Source organism: Leptosomus discolor, chromosome 10 (assembly GCF_034619465.1).
Source record: "Leptosomus discolor isolate bLepDis1 chromosome 10, bLepDis1.hap2, whole genome shotgun sequence".
In the NCBI taxonomy this organism is placed as follows: domain Eukaryota; kingdom Metazoa; phylum Chordata; class Aves; order Leptosomiformes; family Leptosomidae; genus Leptosomus; species Leptosomus discolor.
This window is the reverse complement of record NC_141400.1, coordinates 5,446,085-5,469,453: the sequence shown is the minus strand read 5'-3', so window position 1 is coordinate 5,469,453 and position 23,369 is coordinate 5,446,085. Positions and strand designations below refer to the sequence as shown.

The 23,369-nt window shown below is 39.8% G+C and overlaps 1 protein-coding gene across 5 annotated transcripts in view; it reads left to right on the top strand.

The window, feature by feature from the left end:
- The window catches only part of TENM2 (teneurin transmembrane protein 2), a 545,195-nt gene that overhangs the window by 397,629 nt on the left and 124,197 nt on the right, over positions 1 to 23,369 (top strand). For all 5 annotated transcript variants that reach the window (XM_086470948.1, XM_086470946.1, XM_086470945.1 and 2 more), the window contains one exon: positions 15,750 to 15,869. In XM_086470948.1, coding sequence (XP_086327074.1) covers positions 15,750 to 15,869 — 120 coding nt within the window. The remainder of the gene's footprint in view (positions 1 to 15,749; positions 15,870 to 23,369) is intronic.

The window sequence follows — 23,369 nt, the reverse complement described above, 5'->3', positions numbered from 1 at the left end:
ATTTCCTCCTTTAGGGTAGTTCATGTTTTAATGACCTCAGTGGAGTTTCATAAACTTGAAAGAGGCCTTAGCCTGCTAGATACTGGTTTCTGGATTTCTTAATGCATCCTGTTGTTAAGAGTTCATGTTCATCATAGTCTGCTCTTTATCTCCACTCATATAGGTGCTTTAAAATAGATGAAACTGAGTGATCAAATAAATGCTTCCTTTTTAACCTGGAAAAATATATGTGATTTTAAAAACAATTTAAAATGGAACTTCCCATTATTACCAGTGCTGTTGTGACATTTGGGCTGAAAGCCATCCAGTTCCTTCCTTGCCAAAATGGGGCATAACCAAGTTTGTTTAGCAGGCTGTTCATGAGTGTCAGTCCTTACATTGAAAGCTCCTATCCTGTCACCTGTTTTTAAATGCTTCGAATTTAGGAAGCCTGCTGCAGATGGCATCAGTAGTTTTACTGATCTGAGGCCTTGGGCAAATTCATTTGAATTGCTTTGAAACTGCATATTCAAAATTCAATAAAATAAGAGGGTCTGATGGTGCAGCTGCAGCATATCCCCTCCAGCTGGGTAAACTGAGATGTTTTGAGGCCCTGGACTAGCAAAGCCTGGGTGTGATACACAGATTATACAGATAGCTGCCAAGGAAGAGGTTTTGGCAGGCTGGGTGCAGCAATACGCCCTGCCAGCAGACTTGGGAGTAACAGTGGCTTTATGCTATGTGGCATCTTTCGCTGGCTTTCCTAGACAGATATTTGTTGGTGCAATAGTGGCGGCAGGCCAGTGGGAGGGGATTGCCTCAAGGGTAAAGGGATGGAATGCAGGAAAAACAATAAAATCAAAACGCTCCAGTTGTTTTGAAAGTGATTGGCTATCCTGAACGCCTTGGTATGGATCCAAAATGATCTGCTCCGTGGGCGGGTTTCGTTAAATTGCATTCAGAAATCATATTTGCCCTTGGGCAAATACCCTTGCTTTTGTGCATACTAGGCAAGTCATGTGGACCAAAATGGAATTCATATGGTACTTTAGTCAAAAAGCTAGTGTCAGTCATCATACCTTTTATGCATATCCAGTCCCTTGGTTCTTTATGCCCATTTAAATATGTAGAAGTGCTTCTTATTATTACCTTGCATGGAAAGCACTGAGATAGATAGCTAGATATATATATATATATAGGCCATGTGATTTATTGCAGTATAGACCCTTCTCTGCATACGTAATCAGCACTTACAAATATAAATTAAAATCAAAAGGCATAAAATATTTTGGTGGGTGGGTTCTGATTTTTCTGAGATTTCTGCTGTTAAACTGTGAAAGTAATTCCTTTATGCGCCATGCGTCCATGCTTTCCAGATAACTACTTCAGTAGCAGTACATGGCTTATCTTTGTAGCATTGTAGCGCCGGTATCCTTGTGAGCTTCACAGTTCTGGCACAACCAGCACACTGCCTAAAGGTGAGATAATCAGAAAATACAAGCAGGGATGTTATTTGAGCACCATATCGTTGGACTGCACAGTATGTCCCTAGTTACTGAAAGGGCTACCATGAAATTTAATTTAGAATTTTACAGACACATTTTGAATTGGAAATCTGTGTAATAACTTTCCCTTTGCTCAGCCTTTTAACTGTGAAATTCAATTGGGGAGTTTTGAAGCAGCAGGTAGTATTGCAGCACTCTAGAGGGATTTTGCCAGAATTCAGCTAAAGTGCTTGCAAGTGTCATTTCCATATTTAACTAATTTCAGTTTTTAATTAGCTCCGTGTGAAAAATGAGAGTTCACGCTGAGCTAAGCTGTCAGCATAGAGTCTTGTTTCCTTTCTAGCCTCTCAGGACAATTATTGCAGCATCTTCTGTTTTTTTCAATGAGAGTGCTTAGCCACTGCACGCTTGGTCCCTCCCATTGTTCCCTGACAGGAGTCAGTGTGTGTGTTGTGTCTAGCTTGCTAAAATGGAGAAGATAAGTTCTGAAAATATTTGAAATACAAAATTGGTTTGGTAAAGGTTCAAAGAACTTCATAGGTCTGACTCAGAAATATATAGCAGAATACAATGCATTCCTTCCTCGGACCTCACTGGTACTGTGCAGTCGGTTACATTGTTCGGAACAATATCTGATCATTTCAGCTTCATTATTTATTGCATTGGGTAATAGCATGTTTTAGGAAGCACAGTGTGAAAGCAGGTTTTTTTCATGGTGCTTTCTGCGTCCTGAGTGCTAACAATGCAACGCTCCAGGGACTGTTTTGTCCCCAAGGCCTGTGGTCCTCTACAAAAAAGAGAACTGCTTTTGCATAAAATTCTGTAATGTTGTATAGGGATGGAAATTTGTTAGTTCTGCGTCTGAACTGAAAATTTACCTCTGAGGACTTGAATGCAAATGTTAAAAGACTTTTGAAGAATAAAGTGAGAGCTGCAGTTTATGTGAACTCTGCAAAAACATGGGATTTGAACATATTTCTGAAATAACTTTATGAACTGATAGCAATCCTGAGTTACATTTACATGACAGTCATGCAATACCATTGTTATTTTTGAAAGAATGCAGTCATTAAATTGTCAAAACCACATTTAAATGGAAAAATCAGTGAAATAACTCTGTAGGTCTTATCATAGGATGTGGGGGGTTTTTTAAACCTGTCCTAGAAGGTGAGATTTGTAAAGATTTATGAATAGGTTTTGTAGCGTCTTCATTTTAATTTCTGTTCATACCCTAGCAAAATAAAGGTTGTGTGTGTTTTATTTCTCACTGGTTAGTATGGACAGCCACTTCAAATAAAGTGAAGCAGATTTTCTCTATTAGACCATAAAATCAAATGCATCTTTTTCAAATTGAAATGGATGGAAAAAAATCTCAGGTATAACACTTTCTGCGCACTTAAATGTTGGTAACGTTGTGAAGGAAGAAGGTAAATGCATTGCAGAAATGTGTCAGATACAGTGACACTGAGGAGTTTCTAGTCATTTTTCTTTTAAGTTATTGAGGAGCAGCTTTGATACCTGCTTCCAAGATGAAACAAATACTTGATATGAAAATAAAGAAAAAAAAAAAAGAGGAAAATAAATTTCATAGTGAAGAGTGAGGCTGAAATGCTAGATGGATTTTCAATATAGTTTAGGGTTTGTTTTTTTCAAAATATAGTATTTAATGTTTCACCCACCAAAGAAAAAAAAGATACATAATTTTGGTTTGGTTGCTGGCCAGCTGGGTGTTACAGACATGGAGTAGAACTGAAGTGTTAGCTATGAAGTACTAATGTTTAGTTCTAGCTACCATACGTTGCTTTTTGCCCCTTGTACTGTAAGTTGTCTTCTCTTTGAAGGATAATTCCCAGTTATTTTATTGTTATTATTAAGTAATATTGTTACCTATGTAAAAATGTATGGTATTAATAATTTACCATCATTCAGTTATGCTTCACAAAATGTATGTAATTGAAGCCAAAGGTTTGTGAGGATATGTAATCTAGCTCGTATTTTATTCTGTGATCCATTAATTAATTGTATACAGTGAGGCATATGCTAATGCGTTATCACTCATGTCCAATTCACCCTGCAATATAGACTGTTGACTTTGGAGGGTAAAGTTTTTATGGGTTGCGTTGCTGTCACCTATGGAAACGCTATTTTTTCAGGCATTGGTATGACATTTGCAGTCTCAAATACTCAAAATGAATAGGTGAGCTGTGAAGTGAAGCTCTCTCCACTGAAGTCAGTGGCTATTTTGACCCTGATTACAATGAGCCGTGATTTTAAACAGCTCCAAACTAACTGATGATGAGCACTCTGCATTGCTGACCTCAGACAGTGGAATTGGCTTCAGCACCGTTTTGTATGCAAGATGGAAAGCCTCATTAAAATGGTCAGGTATCAGGTGCTCTGCACGATAAGCTGGCTTCATTTTTCTGTTGTGGACAGCAGCTCCATCTGTAACAGTGATTTCTCCTGTCTCTGCTGTGAATTTTATTATATCAAGAAGAAGATCAAATTGAGCTAGTCTTAAAAACCCATGTTATAAAAGTCAATTTAAGACATAATAGATAAAGAAAAGTAATACAAATATTAGTATTTAATTAAGTGTGTATTATGATGATGTTCCTTAGATGAATCGGGATATAGGCATCCAAATTAAATATAATTGTCTTCCATTATGCGTGATGCACAGTGCTTGAAATGGACTTATGTAGACTGGTGTGCTATCATGGTGTTTCTTGGGACTTAAAATGCATATGCAAGCTTTTCTTCATTCCTACATTGGCCGATGAAATTGTGTAACAGGATGTTTTGGGGATGCAACTGATACTCATATATGAACACACACACAGAAATTCCTTGTAAGATGTATATTGCTGCAGTCTGAAAATTCACAGCTCTGCCACTTCAGAATAAAGCAGTGATCCGAAACTAAAATCCTGGCACCATATAAACCCTTCATTGATTTCTCTGTTTTCTAATGTGCTTCCATATTGGTGTGATCACACTGAAGTCATGTCCTCACTTGCAGCTTGTACTTCCTTACCTGCTCTAGAATTCTAGATGGGAAGGTGAGAAGGCACAGATGCAGGAGGGCAAGCTTTCAGTCACTGCTGTGTTAGAAAAATTGTTTTTCCTGTGAAGGCAAAATAAGCAAACTTCAGACTTGGAAACCTGTCAAGAATAAGACAGGTGTAGGATTAAAAGCACAATATATCCCAGTTACAGTAATCATTAGGGGAAATGCTTAATAGAAATCATGTAAGGACAATGGAAAAAAAAATTCTCAAAAGAGTAACTAAAGTTCAGTTTGGTAATTGTTTATTTTTAAAAAAATTTACCACAAAAAAAACCCACAAAGGAATATCAGTTACAAGGCTGTAACTGGCTGGTTGTATAAGATATTTATCAAATAAAAATTTATATTTGATTTTCATATATGTTTCTATTCTGGATCAGTAGGACGTCTAATTTGCAATACATTAATAATGTCAGCTTTGCAAGGCACATAGAAGGTCTGAATCTGCCTAGATGCTAAATATAATCTGTACCTTTATCTCAATATCAAGATACAATTTAGGCTGTGTTTGTATATAACTTTTGAAGCGTATCATGAAAGAAGGTTAAACAGTTTTATAGTGTTGAAAATGAATGAGAAGCTTTGGGAGAAGAAATCATATTTACTTCTCATCTTCAGATTTATTTCCTCTTTGTAATAAACTTTTAACTCCAGTAATTACTTTGTGTAGAGAGTAAAACCTTAAGTTTTATCATTCGTGCAAGGTTTTACAGTCAGGTGATTAAATTAAAGTGTTCTGTATAATTTCTATTAAGGGAATAATATACTCTGTGATTATAAATTATACTTTCTTGCACTGTGGACAGAAATTTGGCCATTCATAATCAGGCAGTTCCACTTCATTTACTGTATGCAAAGGAGTAATAAGGGTAAAAACTATTTTCTTATCAATATGGCTAATGATCAGAGGTTGAGTCAAGGTCTGAATGCTGTGGAACAGTTAGATTATTAAAATCTTGTTCACCATGTTTTTAGAGATTAGAACAGTTGCAGTTTTAGAAGGTGAATGTAGTCGAATAAATGTTTGACATGGTATCGCTTAGGCTTACAGTATTAAAAGTAAAGCAGTTATTCTAGTTCTTGTAAGTTCAGGCATCAGTGATTTAAGGGAGTATGTTTGTGTCTATATTCCTCGTAATGCCAGTCTGAATTCTCAGCAAGGTTCTTCCTCCTCTTGGAAACAGAATAAAGATGAGCTGGGTACTTTGTTCATGATAATGGTGTCTTTTAGGTGCGAAATTAGAATTAGATTCAATTTGCTTTGTATTAACATTAAATGCTCACAATTGCTCGAAAAAAAAAATGAGGTTTTCCATTGTATTTTAGTCAAAAGCATCCCCTTCTGCTGTTCTAAGCCTGTTTCAAAAGTGGCAGTATTTTGGCAAGGCTGGTAAAGTGGATATTGTATAATGTGATTTGGGACCTTCCAGGCTGAAAGATGCTATATTAGGTAAATAAAAATATCAACTCTTTTCTTATTAGTTACAGCCATCTAGCTCAGATACAAGACCAGAAAGATTACAGCCTTGACTCTTAAAATTGCCTTAAGAAGTGAGTTCATTTTATACAGTCTCAGGAACTGATTAATCTTGTGCCAGTTTTCTATGCTCTGTACAATCTAAGGCCTGTCACGAGAATAAATGAATAGTGCACTGTATTCTGCTTTTCTTTAAGGTGTTTGTCATGAGATTCCAGATTCTGAAGGTAGCATGCAGTGCTGTTACCCTTCTTGTGAGGAAAAGATTGCTCCAAGTGGCACAAAGTCAAAACATTTCGGTAAAGAGGACTGAAATGAGAAAAGTTGAGAAGTCTAAACCAGGGACTCTTTCACAGCCCCAGTCGGAATGGAGACTGGGGAACTAACAACCACCCAAGCTACAGCACTTGTCCCTGCAGGCTGAACCTCACTTGTCTGTTGTTATCCCTGGCGTTGGGAGCCAAGTCTTCACATCCTCCTATTTTCCCCACCCCCAAAGTAACTGCTAGTGTGTGTAAGCTCTTCAAGTATTTTTGGAAGTAGAAAGACTGAAGTTGGACATGGAGGAATGAACTTTCAAAGCATTGCATGGCAGATAAGCACACAAATCACATTATAACTAATGGGATTTGTGGGTATATCTTTCATGCTGTGCTTTGAAAATTCATTCCTTTCAGTTTATTGACGTGCACGGGGAAAGAAATCAGTCAGCTTGGAGGGGGGGTGTGACCATTTTTTTTAAAAAAAATGCTTTTTTTTGGTCCTCCTGTTTCTTCCATATGAACACAGTGACAATGAACCATCTTATAGCCCTCCCTCCATCTCCTTTTTCATCTTTAATAACGTTTATTCAAAAGAAAGCAATTAATAATTCCCAGCAGAAGTTTTGCTGCTAATTCTAACAATACACTCATTCATAGATCCCTTATGGTATTTCTATAAAACGCTTCTTCGTCTGGATGATTTAAAGCAAAAGCCCTGTTCCAAGCAGTTTATTGTCTAAAAGAGTTTACATGCTGAGGGTGAAATTATGCCTAACGATTGTTTTCTTATGTTTAAGATTGTGTGAAGTCAACTTTCTTTTCCATTGTGTGTTCAAAAAGGCACAACATCTCCTGTGTCTCCCTGGCATTTCTGCCATGGAAGGGAGGCACCATGCTTCCCCCTCTTACACAGCAAGCGCTACCCTTACAAAGAGTGCGAAAGCAAAGGTAAGGGTCTGCCTCTGTTTCCCTCGGCTTGTGTCCCAGAAAGTGAGGTGCTGCAATTCAGGTTTTGCTGTGACTGTGCTGATAGGATCACTCTTGGATCAGAGCAGCACAGAACTGCATTCTCTCTGCAGCTGCGAGAAGAGCAGAAATGGCAGCCCGATACTAATGGCATTCCTTGTTTCATAAACTTACCGGGTAATCGGTCCTCACGGCTTTCCTCATAGTCAGGAAATACACTTGGTCTTTCTCTTTGGAAAGTTACAAGAAGTTGTCGTTATTTTAAGTCAAACTATTGAAGAGCTCAGGCACAGCTAACAGGAGTATGAACTTGTAGATGGGTAACGTATAGAAGCTTGTATGTGAGTAACAGTGTCAGCTTAATGCAATTGATGGAGAAGTGGAAAAATAACATGTTATGAGATATAAAAATATGCAGCAGTGCCATTGTTGTTAATGGAATTCTCCGTTTTCAACATTGTGAACTACAAAAAAAAGTGGCTGAGAAGTGAGAGGTCTTGTTCAATGTCATGTGTAGGATAAATAAGATAGAAAAATGTTTCTTTTTTGTGCTCTCTAGGCACAATATAGGCAAACCTGTGGGTTTTAATGAAAATAGTGTGATATGTTCATTCTTAAAGTTGTGTACTTTTGTAATGCTTTAAATGGAGTTCCCAAATGAACTTTTAAATTAAGTATATTAAGAAAATGTAGTGCATACCAAGTAGCATGCTGATGATTAAGATGATTTATTGGGAATGAATGACCTTGAAAGTAAGCCATCTATTCGTTGTTGAGTTTCGGTGGTCGTAGTCAGTCGCAGGACTTTTGCATACGGTCTACAACAGTAATACTAAATTTAGATCAAATGATCTATTTTTTAAATACTACTTTAACCTTTCCTGCAAACAGCTGAATGCTCACAGGTAGAGGAGACAACATGATCAGGAGGGCATCCAAATGTTTTACAAGAGGTCTGTAGGATTCTTAGTCATTAACATTATAACATGAGTTCACAAATTCCTGAAGTTCTAAGAATTTTTTTTAGCCGATCTTTAATCTCAGGTATCAAATGTAAAAGTTGAATTTTTATCTCCTTTGTCCCTGAGATCTCCAACAAGATATTTTGAATGTGTCTCATCAGAACTGATTCTGCTTTGCTATTAGAGTATTTACTGTTGTGGTGGTGAGTAACTGCACTAGGTTGAGAAACCTGCCCAAACTTGGTGGCATGTCAGCAATGCCATTTTATATACCACGTTCTCAGCCTATTTAGATGTACTGAAGCTCATGCCCTAGGGTACCTAAAAATCCTCTTGCCTCTAGGAAATGCTTTATGGCATAAACATTCAAGGGTTTGGCTGTGATGCGTTGATCTAAACGTTCCTTAGATTGCCTGGGCTGGTGGGTAGGTAGGGACATGCTGTGGTGCAGTGTAGGGGATAAAAATGCATCAAACACTTCAAGAAACATTGGGACTAGTGGATACACCAAGGAGTGTTGTATACATGTAGGAGTAGCTGTATTGGGTCAGATAAATTAATGGATTATTTGACTTTTATTCCCAGCATTCTAAAGTAGTTGTCTTGTAAGAATAAACAAATCATATATGTACTTTTCCCTACTGCTCTTCCAGCCTTAGGTTCTTCTCGGTCTTTTCTGAGATGAGGCGAGGTGGTATAACAACATTCCTTACTTTCTTCGCTCTTCCCATAATGATTCAATGTTCGACTTCCTTGAAATTTTTAGGAAGGTTAGTCATCAAGCCCAAAATTTCGCTTCAGTTTGATAATAATCAGCTCAGAGCTCATTATTTTGTGTGTGGAGTTAAGATTACTCCTCTCCAGTGTATGTTATTTTATCTTAACTGGGTTTGAATTTAATTTGCCATTTTAGGGCCCAGTCGCTCGGTGGCGTTATGTCCTTACGCAGTTCTCTGTGAGCCCTCTTCTTAAATAATGCTGTGCCGCCGCTCATTCCACTTGGATTTTTTAAAATGCGATTTTAAATTTTCCTGTAGATAATATATCATAAATGGCAGATGTCCACCCAGCAAGCTGTGTGGCTTTTGTTTTGCTTTTAGAAAAAGGCCTGGGAATGTGATGAAATTTTCTGGATACCCTCCGGAGGGCTGTGGCACCCCTGTCACGGTCACACTAGGTATTCAAGGAAGAATAGGAAGTTCTGGCAGTTAGTCCTGAATTTTGGGAGAGATGGCATTGTTTCTCTAGCAAGCGAAGGTGCTACTTGATTTTTTTTTAATTTTGTTTTGTTTATTTTTGTTTTATTTTTCTCTAGCAAGCAAGGGTTCACATTGTTTATTTTAGGACTGCTTCTTTTAAGTAACAAAGACTCATATTCTTTGATAATGATTTTCCAAACACTTTAATATGTGTTAAACTGGAGGAATCGCGGGTTAGAACTTCGTGGAGACACTGCCCCTTTCTACCAGGAACAGAATATGAAAGGGCTTTAGTATCGTTGTGAGTGCAGGTCCTTGCATGCAGCAGCTTTCTTGGAGACAACTGCCTCACAGCCATCGTTTAATACAAGGAGTCCTATCTTCTGTTCTAGCTGCAAACTGACAGTGCTGGTATTCCTCCTGCTGCAGATGCAGCTGAGGGCTGGCCAACAGCATTATCAAGTAAAGGATGGTGTCAGCCTCTGTAAAACATCTAAAACATCTGACTTTGACAGGCATATTCGTTGCCAAGTCCGAATTTTGTGGGAGAGGACTTTTACTGATTGTCCACAACGATGAGCAACGTTGCACGTAAATAAGACTTGCAGAACCGCCCATCCAACAAAGCCTAGCTGTCCTCTCTGTTCAGTTTCTGCTACTCATGAGACTTGTTAGCAAAATGTACATCTCAACTGAGATTTAGTTCAGCGAATTCTAATTGTGTGTGTGTTTGTGAACTGTTTTGTAACCTCTTCAGATGTGAGAGGAGCTAGGGAAGGTTTCTTACTTTTCTGGTTACAGCTACCCAGTAATCTGTGCTCCTCAGGTAGAGACCTGAAAGCATTAGTTAGAATGAAGTGTAGTGTTTTCAGGCACCATGCAACTTTTTCCCCGTGCAGTTCCTCCACTGCTCTTTTCTGACTTTTAGACCCCTGCTATTCCTGTCTCGGGCATCTCTTGAGGAGAGGTTGTCAGCTGTGATGAATTGTGCATTCATTTCGTAATGGGGGCGAGTAATCACTAGGGAATACGCCGAACACACTCATTTCACTTGTGACTTGGGCTGAACTTGAACCTATTTCTCCAGAGTAGTAGAACATTAAAGTACCATGTTTCTAGTAGTTTAAGTAACTTATTATATGAATAATAATTGAGATCAGTAAGATCAGTTTCTGGTATTCCTGGAGTTCTGTTGCATGATCAAGAAGTAGTAACTAGTAAAGAACCACAAGTCTCAGATGAGTAACATTTAATGCAAAGCAAGCATGCAATAATGTTTAATTATTTTTTAATTTTTTGGGATACGTTTATTCTTTTCCAGTTATCTGTGTTACCCATCTATGCATGCAGAAATGTAAAACACTAAACTTCTTTTGCTTCATACAAATATTGTGGTACATTAAAACAATATATCGAGCATATGAAATAAAAAATAGATGTGCACATAGTTCTTTGATATATATACTGTGAAATTACGTCCTGCTAAGATTTATTATGTACCTTTTTTTTTCATCATGTCTGTGATTCCTTAGGCCTCATTTGGAAATCACACTGATGTTGTTCAAGACTAAGTACACTGGAATAACAAGGGTTACATCATTGTTCACATCATGAGTGGATGGAAAGGAAACTTCTAGTGTTTCCACTCCACTGTAATACAATAGCCTAGATGTAGCAAATGTGCTTTTAGTGTTTATTTTCTAATGTTGTTCATGATATAATCGACCAATTTCTTCGTCACATGAAAAGAGGCTGGCCTGCTACAGTTAAACATAGTATGATTAGATATATCCTGACAAAGTGAGATCATGGTTTCATGGGTTCATTTTGGATGACAATAATTTAGGGTTTAGTAAGCATGACAAATTAATATGTGGAAGCATTCTAAATTCTGTTCTACTTTTCTAGTCTTCCCATCTTTTTGAGTTGCTTACAACACACTGAATTTTCTAACAAGCAAGCGGTGCGTATCTTCCAGACCTCAACTGAGAAGATGCAGTAGGAATGGGGAAAATGGTGGATTATTAATCTGCATATTTCTCCCTTTAAGAAGGAATACCACAGAGTAAAGGGCTAAGTGCAAAACCTGATTCTGCCCTGCCTGTTGGCAGACGCTGACTTGTACTACCGGGAGGTCTCTAGCACATGAAGACACAAGAGGTGTCTCATTTTAAAAATACGTGGTCAAGAGTGACAGGAGAGCACAAGGGGAAGACAGAGAGTTTCTGAGCTTGGGAACCATTGGCATTAGACTAAACTGAGAATGGAATGAGCATTGGGTTTATGGCCAGAACGAGAGAAGACTGAACAAAAGAGGAATGAATCTTACAGAACATTCAAGCAAGTTTTGCATGTAAGTTTTGTCATTTTTCTGTGGATTTGTATACCTTTGGGGATTTCTTAAAATAATATGTGATTCACTCTGGCAACCTCTATCTTATGTAAGTCGTAGATTTATCCTTGACGGCTCTGCCACCTGGAGTGATGAACTAGTTCTCTGCTTTTGTTCTTGATGGGCATGCGGGTTTTGTTTAGAGGTGCTTTTGCTCTGTATACGTGTGTGTGTGTGTGTGTTGCTGGGGTGGGAGTGAGAGGTTGATTGTTACTTTTTACCTAAGCCTCAAAGGTTTTACTTCAAAATTTATTGTTTCTGTATTCTTATTTTTTAGAGAATGTAAATACACAATTCACTGTCCTGAGTTAGTAGATGTTAGTGTTAAATGAACCAGATAACTTCTGACAAGCTCAATATTCGAAAATCAGGTATCAGAGGCAGAGCTTAGAAAATATGATTAAATGTTGAGGTGGGGGGAAAGGCAAACAAACCCAAATAATACTTACGTAACATACGTAAGTGCTTGTAAAATGTAATTCATGAATACACCATACATGTAACAGATAAAATGGCACTTTTTTGTATTTTAAATCTTGCGGGATGTGTTTGCCCCTGAAAACCAAATGTGGAGCTCTGGAAACGTGTCCGAGTAAGTGGGCTGTTTTGGAAAATCAGCGCTCGTCTTGGTGATCACTTTGGATCTAGCTGGGTATCCCAACTCAGCTGGCTGGTGAATATCCTTCGGAGAAAATGTGGCCAGTACTGTAATACCTGATCAAAGTGTGTCTTTGGGGAAGAAGGCAAAGCCACAGCATCACGGATTATTTAGCTGTAGTTTCAAAAAGAAGAAAAACAAAACATACAGTAGAAAAGATAGGGACCAGGCACAAATTCACTAGCCCAAATTTCTCTTGACACACATGCACTCAACTTCTGAGTGGGTCCCCATATTTCTAATTAAACAGGCTTCTACTTATTCCTTTGCTGGAGGCATTTTTGTTTGATTAACAGAACAAAAGGTTAATCATGTAAATTTGCCATCTCATAGCGTTCTGAAGCAGGAGAGAATAGGTAGCTCCGTGTTCTCCCTGCTCAGCTGACAGTCAGGTTTGCTATATGCAATGCAAACACGGAGCTTTCCCCTCAGGCCCCTGTGACATACTTTTCTCTGCATATTCTTGGTAGAAGGTGAACGTTCCTCATGTTTGTGACTTCAGCTGTCTTGGTGGAAGTTTGTAGATCACGTAATGGATATGTGGGCTGTGCAGGAGATTGTCATCTTTTCTTTGTCTCTGTCGGGGACTACAGCAGATGTGCAAATCCCTGCCCCATGAGGAAGGAGCTCTAATTGCTCCTACCTAATGTGCATCTATGATTAAAACACAGGGCAACAGAGTTATTAATGAAATCATGGTGTACTTGGGATCAGATGGATCAAAGTTTTTTCTTAATACCATATTAATAAGATCTTTTGTAATTCCTTGTCTGAATTTACCTGGTAATTATAAGTTAGCAACTCTAATTCTCCTGGACAGACTATTAGTTATGATATCCTTAGCTCTTTGTTGTAAGGAATGGTTCACACTTAGAGCAACAGACTTTCATCTCTGCAAGTGACCTACATTTATGGTTCTGCTTTTAATAAAATTTAAAAAAAAAAAAAAAAAAGGCGACTTTGAATAGACACACTGGGTGTATAAACCACAAAAGTCTAATTCTCCTCCGTGACTGGTTTTCATTTCGGGGTTCTGAAATTCCCCTAATCTTTATGCAGTCTCTGCTTACGGGGGTGGTCCAGCTGAACTCTGCCTTTGGAGCCTCGGCGTGCGCGTGTCGCGCGGGACTCGCTGACAGCACAAACACGCCACAAGCTGCTCTGCTACCTGGCGTCCCCCGGCCTCTCACGTCTACAGCACAGATGACGTCTCTCCCTCGACGGGGAGAGGCTGTGTAACCTGGTGGCTTGTTTGCTGTTCGAGCTTTATGAATCATTTCTCAGATTCATTGCCATACTGAAAAGAAAATTAGTTGCTTGAGATCAGACTGAAAAACCTTTTAAAATGTTTGTTTTGGCAAAAGCAAAAACGTTGTAATTGAATGAGACTGTTAATCCCACATAAAATTTTTGTCTATTTTCCAGGAATACTTAAACATTCCCTAGAAACAAATTTTGTGTAGTACCTCGGCAAAACTTCCTTTTCAGGTTCATACTTGCTATTTTTTAAAATACCAGATCCTTTAATGTATTTTCTTTTTTTTTTTTCCTAGTAGAAAAACAGTTTGCAAACACAGCATGAATACAGAATCTGGCAACTGCCCTCTTCACCCAGAATGTCTCCTGGTTTTAGTTACTATTCTTAGACGTCCACTTGGTCTGTAGGTAGTTCTAGGGGAAGGTGATGTTATGAAAGCTGTCTTACTTCTCAGCTGCTTTTGTCAAAAACATGGAGGTTAAATTTTGCATAGAATGTATGCTGAGAGATTTCCAGGAGTTGGCACAGATGGATTCTGGGGGTGGGGAGTGCTTTGTTTTATTTTCTTGGGGTTTAGGAGTATGTCTGTGAAACAGTCCTATCTAAATGGTTTCCCTGGATTCAGAGATTATCTGAGTGGTGTGTTGAGCAATGTAAATTGCAGCTCCTGTGGTAAGTGTTGCCTTACCGATCCCAAACGTTTATCTCTGAACACTTAGCTGTGTGGCCACTGCTGGTCCAGTTGTGACCACACCAGCTCTTCTGCAATCGCTTGTAATTGGACGCAAAATCTCTGCTAGTCTTATGTGGATCTGACACTGCAGAAGTGAACAATTATAAGGGTGCCCATAATCCTATATATTTTCTGCCCCTAAACTGACAGTGAATCCCCACAAACACCATTTTAGTATATAACTGAAGATGCTGTTCTCTGCGGTATGTATGTTTATACACATCCTATGTAAACAGGAAGAGCGCTGATTGTGGACGTAAAGAAAGTGGATAAAAAGAGCTTTGTGGGCTTTTCTGTCCCTCACCGCTCCTCTATCTTGGAAGGATGTCAGAGGGATAATATGATGAAAGTATGGAGGGGTATTCAGGTAGCTTCTGTTTATACAAGCTGAAGGAGCCCATAAATCCAGTAGCTGAACCCTTCAGGCCTCGCATGTCTCATGCATCATGCACAGGACATGCTCAGTCAGCCCCTACCGCAGTGCCTGTAACTGCTGCACTTGCCGTGGCCCTTCCTCCCACGCCGTCTCGTACCCGTTGGGCGCAGCTGCATGGCCTCTGCCGTACCCGCGGGCCTGGCCCTGGCGTGGGGACGGCGGCAAGGCCCGGCGCTGTGCTGGCACCAGAAAGCGCTGCTGGCGGGTGAGCCTTCCCGGCTGGCACGGCTCGTGGCTCTGTGTTGCGGGGCCCAGGCGGCCGACTTGCGTGTGCAGCGTTAGAAACCCTTGTGAGGTCAAAGGACTGGCAGAGGCCTGGCTTTGTGGGGAGGGTTTAAATCTGCAGGAGGAAGGCAGAGGCTGTTCAATGTGTTCATCTAAATAGATGGTCATAAACATGAAACAATCGCATCGCCATGCCATTAGCACACATAGTAATGCATAATCAACGTGTAAGTTGTCACCTATAATTTAAACTGGGAGCTGGTACGAGCAGTCGTTCTTTGTTCCCAAGGCCGTGTCCCCTGCAGCGGGGCGGGGGGGATCGGAAGGCGGGGCAGGGCGCCGAGGCCCGAACAAGATGCCTGCCTGTGTGTCGGTGCGCTGGGTTGGGCCCTGTTGCGTTTCAGTCATGTGGAAGAGCTGATAACCGAACACAAATAAGCCAGTTTTACGTGAGCCATCGGGGCTTTCTTGTGGGGTTTTGGTTGCCTTTTTTTTGGCGTTTTAACATCCCCCTGAGAGAAGCTGCTTCCGAAAGACGTTAGGTGACTGTAGCTGCAGCCCCCCCCCCCCCAGCCCTCGCACCTGTGCGCGCCGTATTCACCTCTCCCGGCTTTGTCTCCCGGCAGCGATGCACCTCCTGGGGCTCAACTGGCGGCTCCGCCCGGCCGGACACACCTTCAGCAACGGGCTGCGGCCGGGCCTGCCGGGCGCCGAGGACGGGGCGGCGGCGCCACCTGGAGGCAGAGGTGAGGCTGCGGCCGGGCGCGGCGGCGCGGGGGGCGGCTGCTGCGGGGGCGGCCGGGCCTGCTCCGCGCGGGGGTGCATGAGCTCGCGTCCCTTCTGGACCCTCATCTGCTGACGCGGGTGGGCTCCCGCGGGCGGTAGCGAAGAGGTGCTCTGTCAAAAATGGGCGTGTTGCCGGCTGTGCGTCCTGCTTCCAGGCGCAGCTTAGAGATCTCCCAGGAAGAGGAAAAAAGCTTGGCTTGGTAGAAGTACGTTGTGCTACTTGAGAGCAGGCAGGAGCTTTGGCTTCCAGCCGGGCCAAATTCCTGGTTTTTCTTCTTCGCAGATGTAGTTCTAATAGAAAACATCAAGGACAGGAGAATTTGACGCATAGGAAATAATCTGTCCTGTGACATTAGTGTGAGCAATGCAGGCAACAAATGGATTATTTTCTTACTAAAGAAAGACTTGTGTTCCAGTGGAGGATGACAGGGACAGGGCAATGAGAAGAATGAGCGAAAATCTAGAAACAGAAATACTTTCTTCAATGGAGAAAGCGTATGTTAAAAATACAGAGAAATTACATGTCATGAAAATGATTTTAATCATTTAAATTAAATACTTTTTACTGGTGAGGTTCTTTGCTACATCATGATAAGGCTTTCCCTGGTCATTACAAAAATTATGACAAGAAGACTGAACAGAATGTTTCAGTTAGTCAAAGCACTGCACAGGCCTTGGGGTACTGTGAAGGTGGGATGGGGACGGAAACAGAAGTAAGAGGTCTTGGTGTTGATCAGTAGAAGAGTTTTGTTCAGAGCTGACCATCATCTTGCTCTCAAGACCTGCGGTGATTGCTGAAGCAAGTGTTGGAAACAAGTCCTAACACAGGATACTTGCATTGGAGATATTAGGGAAAATTCAGTTAAAGTAGAGGTGGGAAAGGAAGCTGAGTTGTTCTTTGATGTGCCCCGTTATTTCAGGGATTTGCTTCTGTTTTCAATAAATGCTGCTGCTGCATCTCAGCTTCTTCACATTTACCGTGGAGGGACTAATTTTGGCTTCCTCCTTTTCATGAAACCCTGCATCCTAGTGGTGGCAAAAAGCTAGTTTGTTGGCTTGGCTTTCATCTCTGACTGACGGTGGGTCAAACTGGACGAACAGCACATCCCTAAGTACAAGGCAGAATGTTTGTATTACTGCTGAACTTCTTCCAGATTGTGCACAGGTGAGAGACCCTATGGTTTTAGGCAGGAACCTGAAGAACTCAGGTCTGCAATTATGGTCACTTAGCAGACAACTGCAGTGTTTAACATGTTTCCAAATTCCCTCCCCTGCAGCTTTTTGTTGCCATCTCTGTGCAAATATAGGGCAGCAGGATTGTTCAATTGGAATGTGCTCCTCTGCCTGGGGCACTTCAGTGCAAATTCTGGCAGTTTATCGCAGCCCCACTCTAATTACCTTTGCACATTCGAAGAGGCTGAGATGCCGGCTGTTTTGGGAGTGGTAACCTCCTGTAGAGGAGACAAGGAGACAGAACTGCTAGTTATATCTTAAATTGCTGCAGTTAGCTTTCCTCAGAGCATGTTGGAAAAGTTTACTCGTTCTTCTGACATTTCGTAGAAGGTTGCTGAAATGTTGATAATCTAGGGGAAGGGGGGAAGAACAATATTTAGGCAAGTAGTCTTCCACAGTGGAATAATATGAATGACAGGTTTGGATGAACAGAAGCAATATCTAAAAGACAAATTCTTATAGCGGGGAAGGGTGAAAAGTTTTTCTCCCTCACCTTTCCTGTTATTATGTCCAGGTTAATATTGCCATCCTAGCAGTTTTTAGGAAAGCCTCTGACAGCTTTTAACACAACAACCATTTCAGGGCTCAAGGCTCTGGCTGTGGAGAGTGACCTTTCTATAATTGACACAACTCAGGATGAGGCCATTCTTTTCAAAACATGGGTCTCCCAAAGAAATCTTTAACCCCTAGACTGAGAACGGCCACTTAAACACAAGCTGTGCCTACTCAGAAAGCAAGGCATTTTAAAGTAGACCAATTTGAAAGGGAAAAAAAAAAAAAAAAGGCAGATATTTCAATTTGATCTGCTTGTTCCTTACTAAGAGACTAAGTTCTGCTATGAAATAATGAAACTGCAATTTAAGAGGAATGTAAATTACTTTATTACTGCATTTTGCTATCTGAATGAAAACAAAATTCACTATCAAGATAACACAGTTGCAGGTTTTTTATAATTACACACTACATCTCACTAGTACTGGGGATGTCTGAAAGGAGTAGGCAGGTGCAATGGGTAGAAAAATCCTCAGTGCTGCTGTAAAACTGCAAGTGAAGTCCGCCATGCTCTGGTTGTAAGCAAAGCATGATACAGCTTTCTGAGTTTGCTTTCAGGCTCTGGAAGGTGTGCTGGACTAGGGATTTCGATTAAGACACATAAGTAAGGAAAAATTCCTTTCTTAATACAAATGATAAGGTAGTATTCTTTCACAGTACATAAAAAACACAAAGTTGGCACTGCGTGGAATTGTGGAAATGCTACAGGGATGAGATAGATAGTAATGACGTTAAAAAAATCTTTAAGAGTGAATGCCATTTGTCTCTTACTGTTGCATAAGGATAATGCTAGAATTTTGGTGTAATAAATCTAAATTAGTGGAAAAAGTGGGGAAAAAAAAACCCAATGTTTGAGAATAATAGCTTCTTCACAAAAAAAAGTGAATTAGATGATCTTATGGGTTTTTTCTGTGCCTAGATTCTGTTAATTTATGCCAAAAATATATTCTACATTTAAAATTATGCAGTAGGCTAGACACACACATTTCCATAAAATGTGACTATCTATCTGCTGTTTCCTTTCTAATTGATGGAATAGACTGTAAAAGTCAACCTTAATCGTTTCAGATGACACCTAAGATAGACTACCATTTACGTGGAAACATCCAGACTAACTCTAGCTGCAAATCCAAGCAAAGAATGCTTCGGTGTAGTTTTTTGTTTGACATACTGGTTTTGATGTGCTCACAAATTTAGCAAATATTCTACTAATTCAAAATTGACTTAGTATTTTTTATCTTGATTATTTGCTATAGTAAGGTTCTATAAAGCTGAAAAACACAGTAAGAGATTGTGGTCTCTGATCCTAGAAACCCACATTTTAAAAGACACCAAAGATAATTATGGGCAAGGATTGTGGACCTGAAAGATCACAGGCTGAGAGAGTTGGGGTGGTTCAGCCTGGAGAAGAGAAGTCTCCGGAGAGACCTTCTAGCGGCCTTCCACGGAGCCTACAGGAGAGGTGGGGACGGATTCTTGATCAGGGAGTGCAGTGATAGGACAAGGGGTAACGGTTTCAAACTGAAAGAGGGGAAATTTAGATTAGATCTTGGGAAGAAGTTCTTCACTGTGAGGGTGGTGAGACACTGGCACAGGCTGCCCAGAGAAGCTGTGGCTGCCCCCTCCCTAGCAGTGCTCAAGGCCAGGCTGGATGGGGCTGGGAGCAACCTGGTCTGGTGGGAGGTGTCGATGCCCAGGGCAGGGGGGTTGGAACTGGGTGATCTTTAAGGTCCCTTCCAACCCAAACCATTCTGTGATTCTGTGATTCAGTTACCATAAATGTACGGACTAACTGGAAAAGGTAGCTTTGAATTTGTGTTATACTCACGTAATCCAGTATTTGTGTCTCTCTCGACCAGCTTGATCCAGGTTCGTGCTCAGTTTATATTTCACTAACTCTACCACAGTGTGTTGATTTTGAAAAAACAATTACAGTTAATGAAATGGTAAAGAATTGGAGTGTCATGAAAAATACTTGTTTCCAGTTATTGAATTCAGCATTGTAAATATAATGGCAATAATGAAATTAAGAAAGTTAAATTTGCTGTTAAATTTGACACCATGTTACTTGCTTGAGATGGGAGAGGGGAAAACAGACTTCTCATCTAGCAGAAATTTGCTTTGATTAGATATGGAAAGCCAAACTCAGCAGTCATTGTGAGGCTGTATAGGTTGTCTTCAGCTCATTCCAAACGATGTTGAGGCCTCTACCAGATGCTGCAGCTTCAAGTCACATTTTGGTTAGCACACAGAAATGATTATTTTCTCATCATTAAGGCATTTTATTAGCAATGCAGCAGACAGGCAACGTTAAAGGAATAACAAAATTATTAATGGGAAGATTTGACACCCTTATGTATTGATGAGTTGGGGTTCAGATGCAAATAGAATAGGCCCTGACTTGTCTGCCTGAGATGCTGGTGCTACCCATAGCTGTGTTCCTGCTGAAACCTAATGTTACTCATCAGACAGTGTAAGGACTTGGGAACAACTGGAGGGAACTCTTTGTCATGTTGCAGAAGATGAAAAGCTCATACCTCATTAACAGTGTAAACAACATGAATCTTCTGGTTTCTACTATTTCCTTTCAGACGCGTTGAAACAGATGATCAAAATGTAATAACAATCAATGTATTTTAAATGTCACTTCCGTTACCTTCATTCAATTTAATCAAGACATGCCATCATTTTCCAGGTGGATTAATCTTGTTAAGTAGTTATGTGGCTAATGTAATGTAGATCTTAATTAACATGTTAGCAAGCAGAAGTATTAATATGGACGCTATGAAGGCTTGCAGATGCGGTCTTCTGAAAATACACCAGGCTCTAGGGCTGTCTTAGCAAAAGCAAAGCATGTGACTAAGTTCAGCAGAACAGAAGAGGAGTCTTGTTTTTGTGATTGTGTTGATGGTGACAGTATGAGTTGCTGTGTTTAAAGTTAGGTGATGAACTGTATTATATACCATCAGAAATGATTGTTATGTTGATGTAGAAATTCACGCTAGTATGTATTTGTTCTTTGCGAAATGCAGTGAGATAACAGATTTTAATTTAATTTTATTTCAGTTAGAAATTGCTGTTGATTCTGAAAACAGTGAATCTTGTGAAGCCCACATGAATGTGAAGACTGTAAATCATGTGAAGAATGTAAATTTTTAAGTGTATCAGGGTATTAAGGCATGTTTCTTAATGCCCCCCAAAGGGCCAGATCGTTTGGCTGCAGCTCAGCCATAGGAGTGGTCTTAAGCAGACACTCTCTTTGCAGAATTTCTTTCCTTTTGCCACGATAGAAATATGGGATACTGACCAGAAAACCTGAGATTTTGATTTTTTTTCAGAACCTGTTTTACTGGACTCCTGAAAGCTCATACAAATTCAGAAGCTGCCTTCCTCCTCACTTCACAAAGTAGAGCTCATTAGTACCTCAGCATCTTCAGCGTAACTGAAGTCCGAGATATGTCATAGCAGCTTCTCCAGACAAACTCTCATTTCCTGACTTTTCACTGTATTGTGGCTGTGGGAATTTGTTTTGCATCAGCAGTCAATCTATTGTACACATTTCAAAAAGAATCTGTTTTCACTTGGGTCCTAGGGCACTTAGGTATTAGTGGTAGATATTTTGAACCATAAGTTCATATAGGAAGTGATCAGTGTGGTAACAGTGCATAGCAGTGATTTTTCCACTGAAGAAATTTGTGTAGAAAAGACATTTTCTACTTTCCTGTTTGCCTTTCTGAAACAATAAGAAATGTCTGGTTGTATAAGTAGGAAATTTACCTGAGGAAAAAAATCAAGCTGTCATTGAAAACCGTAGTAATTCCCATGCATTCTTTCTTGGCAAAAAGTCAGTGGAGTGTATGTTTATAGTGAATGGTTTCCCTCACACAGCTGTACCGTAAATTTCTTTGGAATTCCAAGTCATCTGTGAAAATACCTAACTCTGTAACAAACAACAACAGTAAAATAAGTTAGATAAAAAATAAGGAAAGCTATGTCTGCAGTAGTGATTTATAAGAAACGCATAGGTACAGGAAGAGAAGTAAAAGAGAATTCTCTTTAGCCAACATTGGTGATATTTATGCCATGTATTTAATTTGAAATTGTCCAAATTATCTTGGTAGTTCATTATGGATCTGTTGGAATGGTTATTCTGCTAGATATTTTTCAAGAGTGTTATCAAGATGCAATTTACAGTCATCACTGTTACAAAGGCACACAGTCAAAGCACTGGAGTTAATTGCTATTTAAATGTGATGTCTGTAGCGTGACACTGCTGGTAGCCTGATTTCATTTTTATTTTTTAATTTTAACTACAGTGTGGGAAGGGAGCCAATAAGAAATACTCAAGTATATCTGGTTTCAGTGTAGATACAGTTCTGCCTCCATAGCTGACACTGCTTGACATCAGTTAAATTAAAGGCTGACTGGGCATGTCCTGTCAGCTGCCACCTTGAAACTGACCTCCAGCTTCAAGATGAGGCCTGCTGACAAGTGAGCAGGGGGAGTTTGCGTTGCTGTTGTCATGTATTGCCTGTTTGATAGCTTCAAACGCAAATATACTTGAGTGCTAAAACATCTTTTCAAATGTATATGCCAAAATAGTAATTCAACTGGGTAAATAACGCAGCAGTTTAAATGAATAAGTGTTATTTAGTTGATAAATATATGTTTGACTGAACGGTTGAAATGGCTCCCCTGGGTAAGATGAGGAAGTATGCTTTTAAAATTCTCTTTTGTAAATGTTTATCGAGAAGAAATCACAGGAAAAAAATCAAGTATCCATGGGGTTATGAGATAAACAAACAAAACTCTAAAACAGTCACCCACAGCAGAGATAATAATGTTGGGATTTATTTGTTCACAATAGTATGAGTTGTTTGGGTTAGTCTTTCTTCCCAGATTTGTCAGTTTGTCACATCTGTAACTTCACTTGAATGCAGGTGATGTTCTTTGAATGTGATCTGCAGTGGTCCATCAAAATGGAAAAGCTTCCAAAAATAGCTGGAGGGGAGTGAGTCAGGCAGCAAGATACATTCTCTACATTAGGAGGTGAAGACTGAAGGGAGGTATAAAAAAAAAAGTTTACTTTAAGAGTCTCTAGAGACAGAGTTTATAAGTGAAGCTGTTAGTGCAGGAAAGAGCATTGCAAATATAAAGCTAGGATGATGTTCTGCTTTTCAGGTTTAAAAAAATAAGCCTATTAACTAATAAAAGAGGTTGAGTGGTCATATCTACTTTGCATTTCATTTCTGTATTTCTAATTTGGGGAGGAAGGAACATGAAGAGGCCAATGTTGAGACACCTCCTGTAGTATTTTTATGTGACTGCTCTGCATTACTGATCTTCAAGGTGAGAATTTTTAATAGGTCGTTGTTAATAATTCTGTTTTACAAGTCATCATCTGAGAACATCAAGTTCATGACCAAGTCAGGTGCACTGGCTGTGTCAAAGCAAGGAGTAGAACCAAGATGCTCTCCCTAGTTTTGTGTTTCATACCAACAAGAGTAACTCAGCAGAAATTCATGAAAATATGATTCAATAATACATAATCTTTATAGCTCTGATAGCTTAATAATTTTTATGAATTAGTACTTCAACTTGCAAATATAGAACGTATTTTAATACAACTTCAAGCATTTCTGAATGATGTTATTTCGGCATTGTAATGTAGAGCC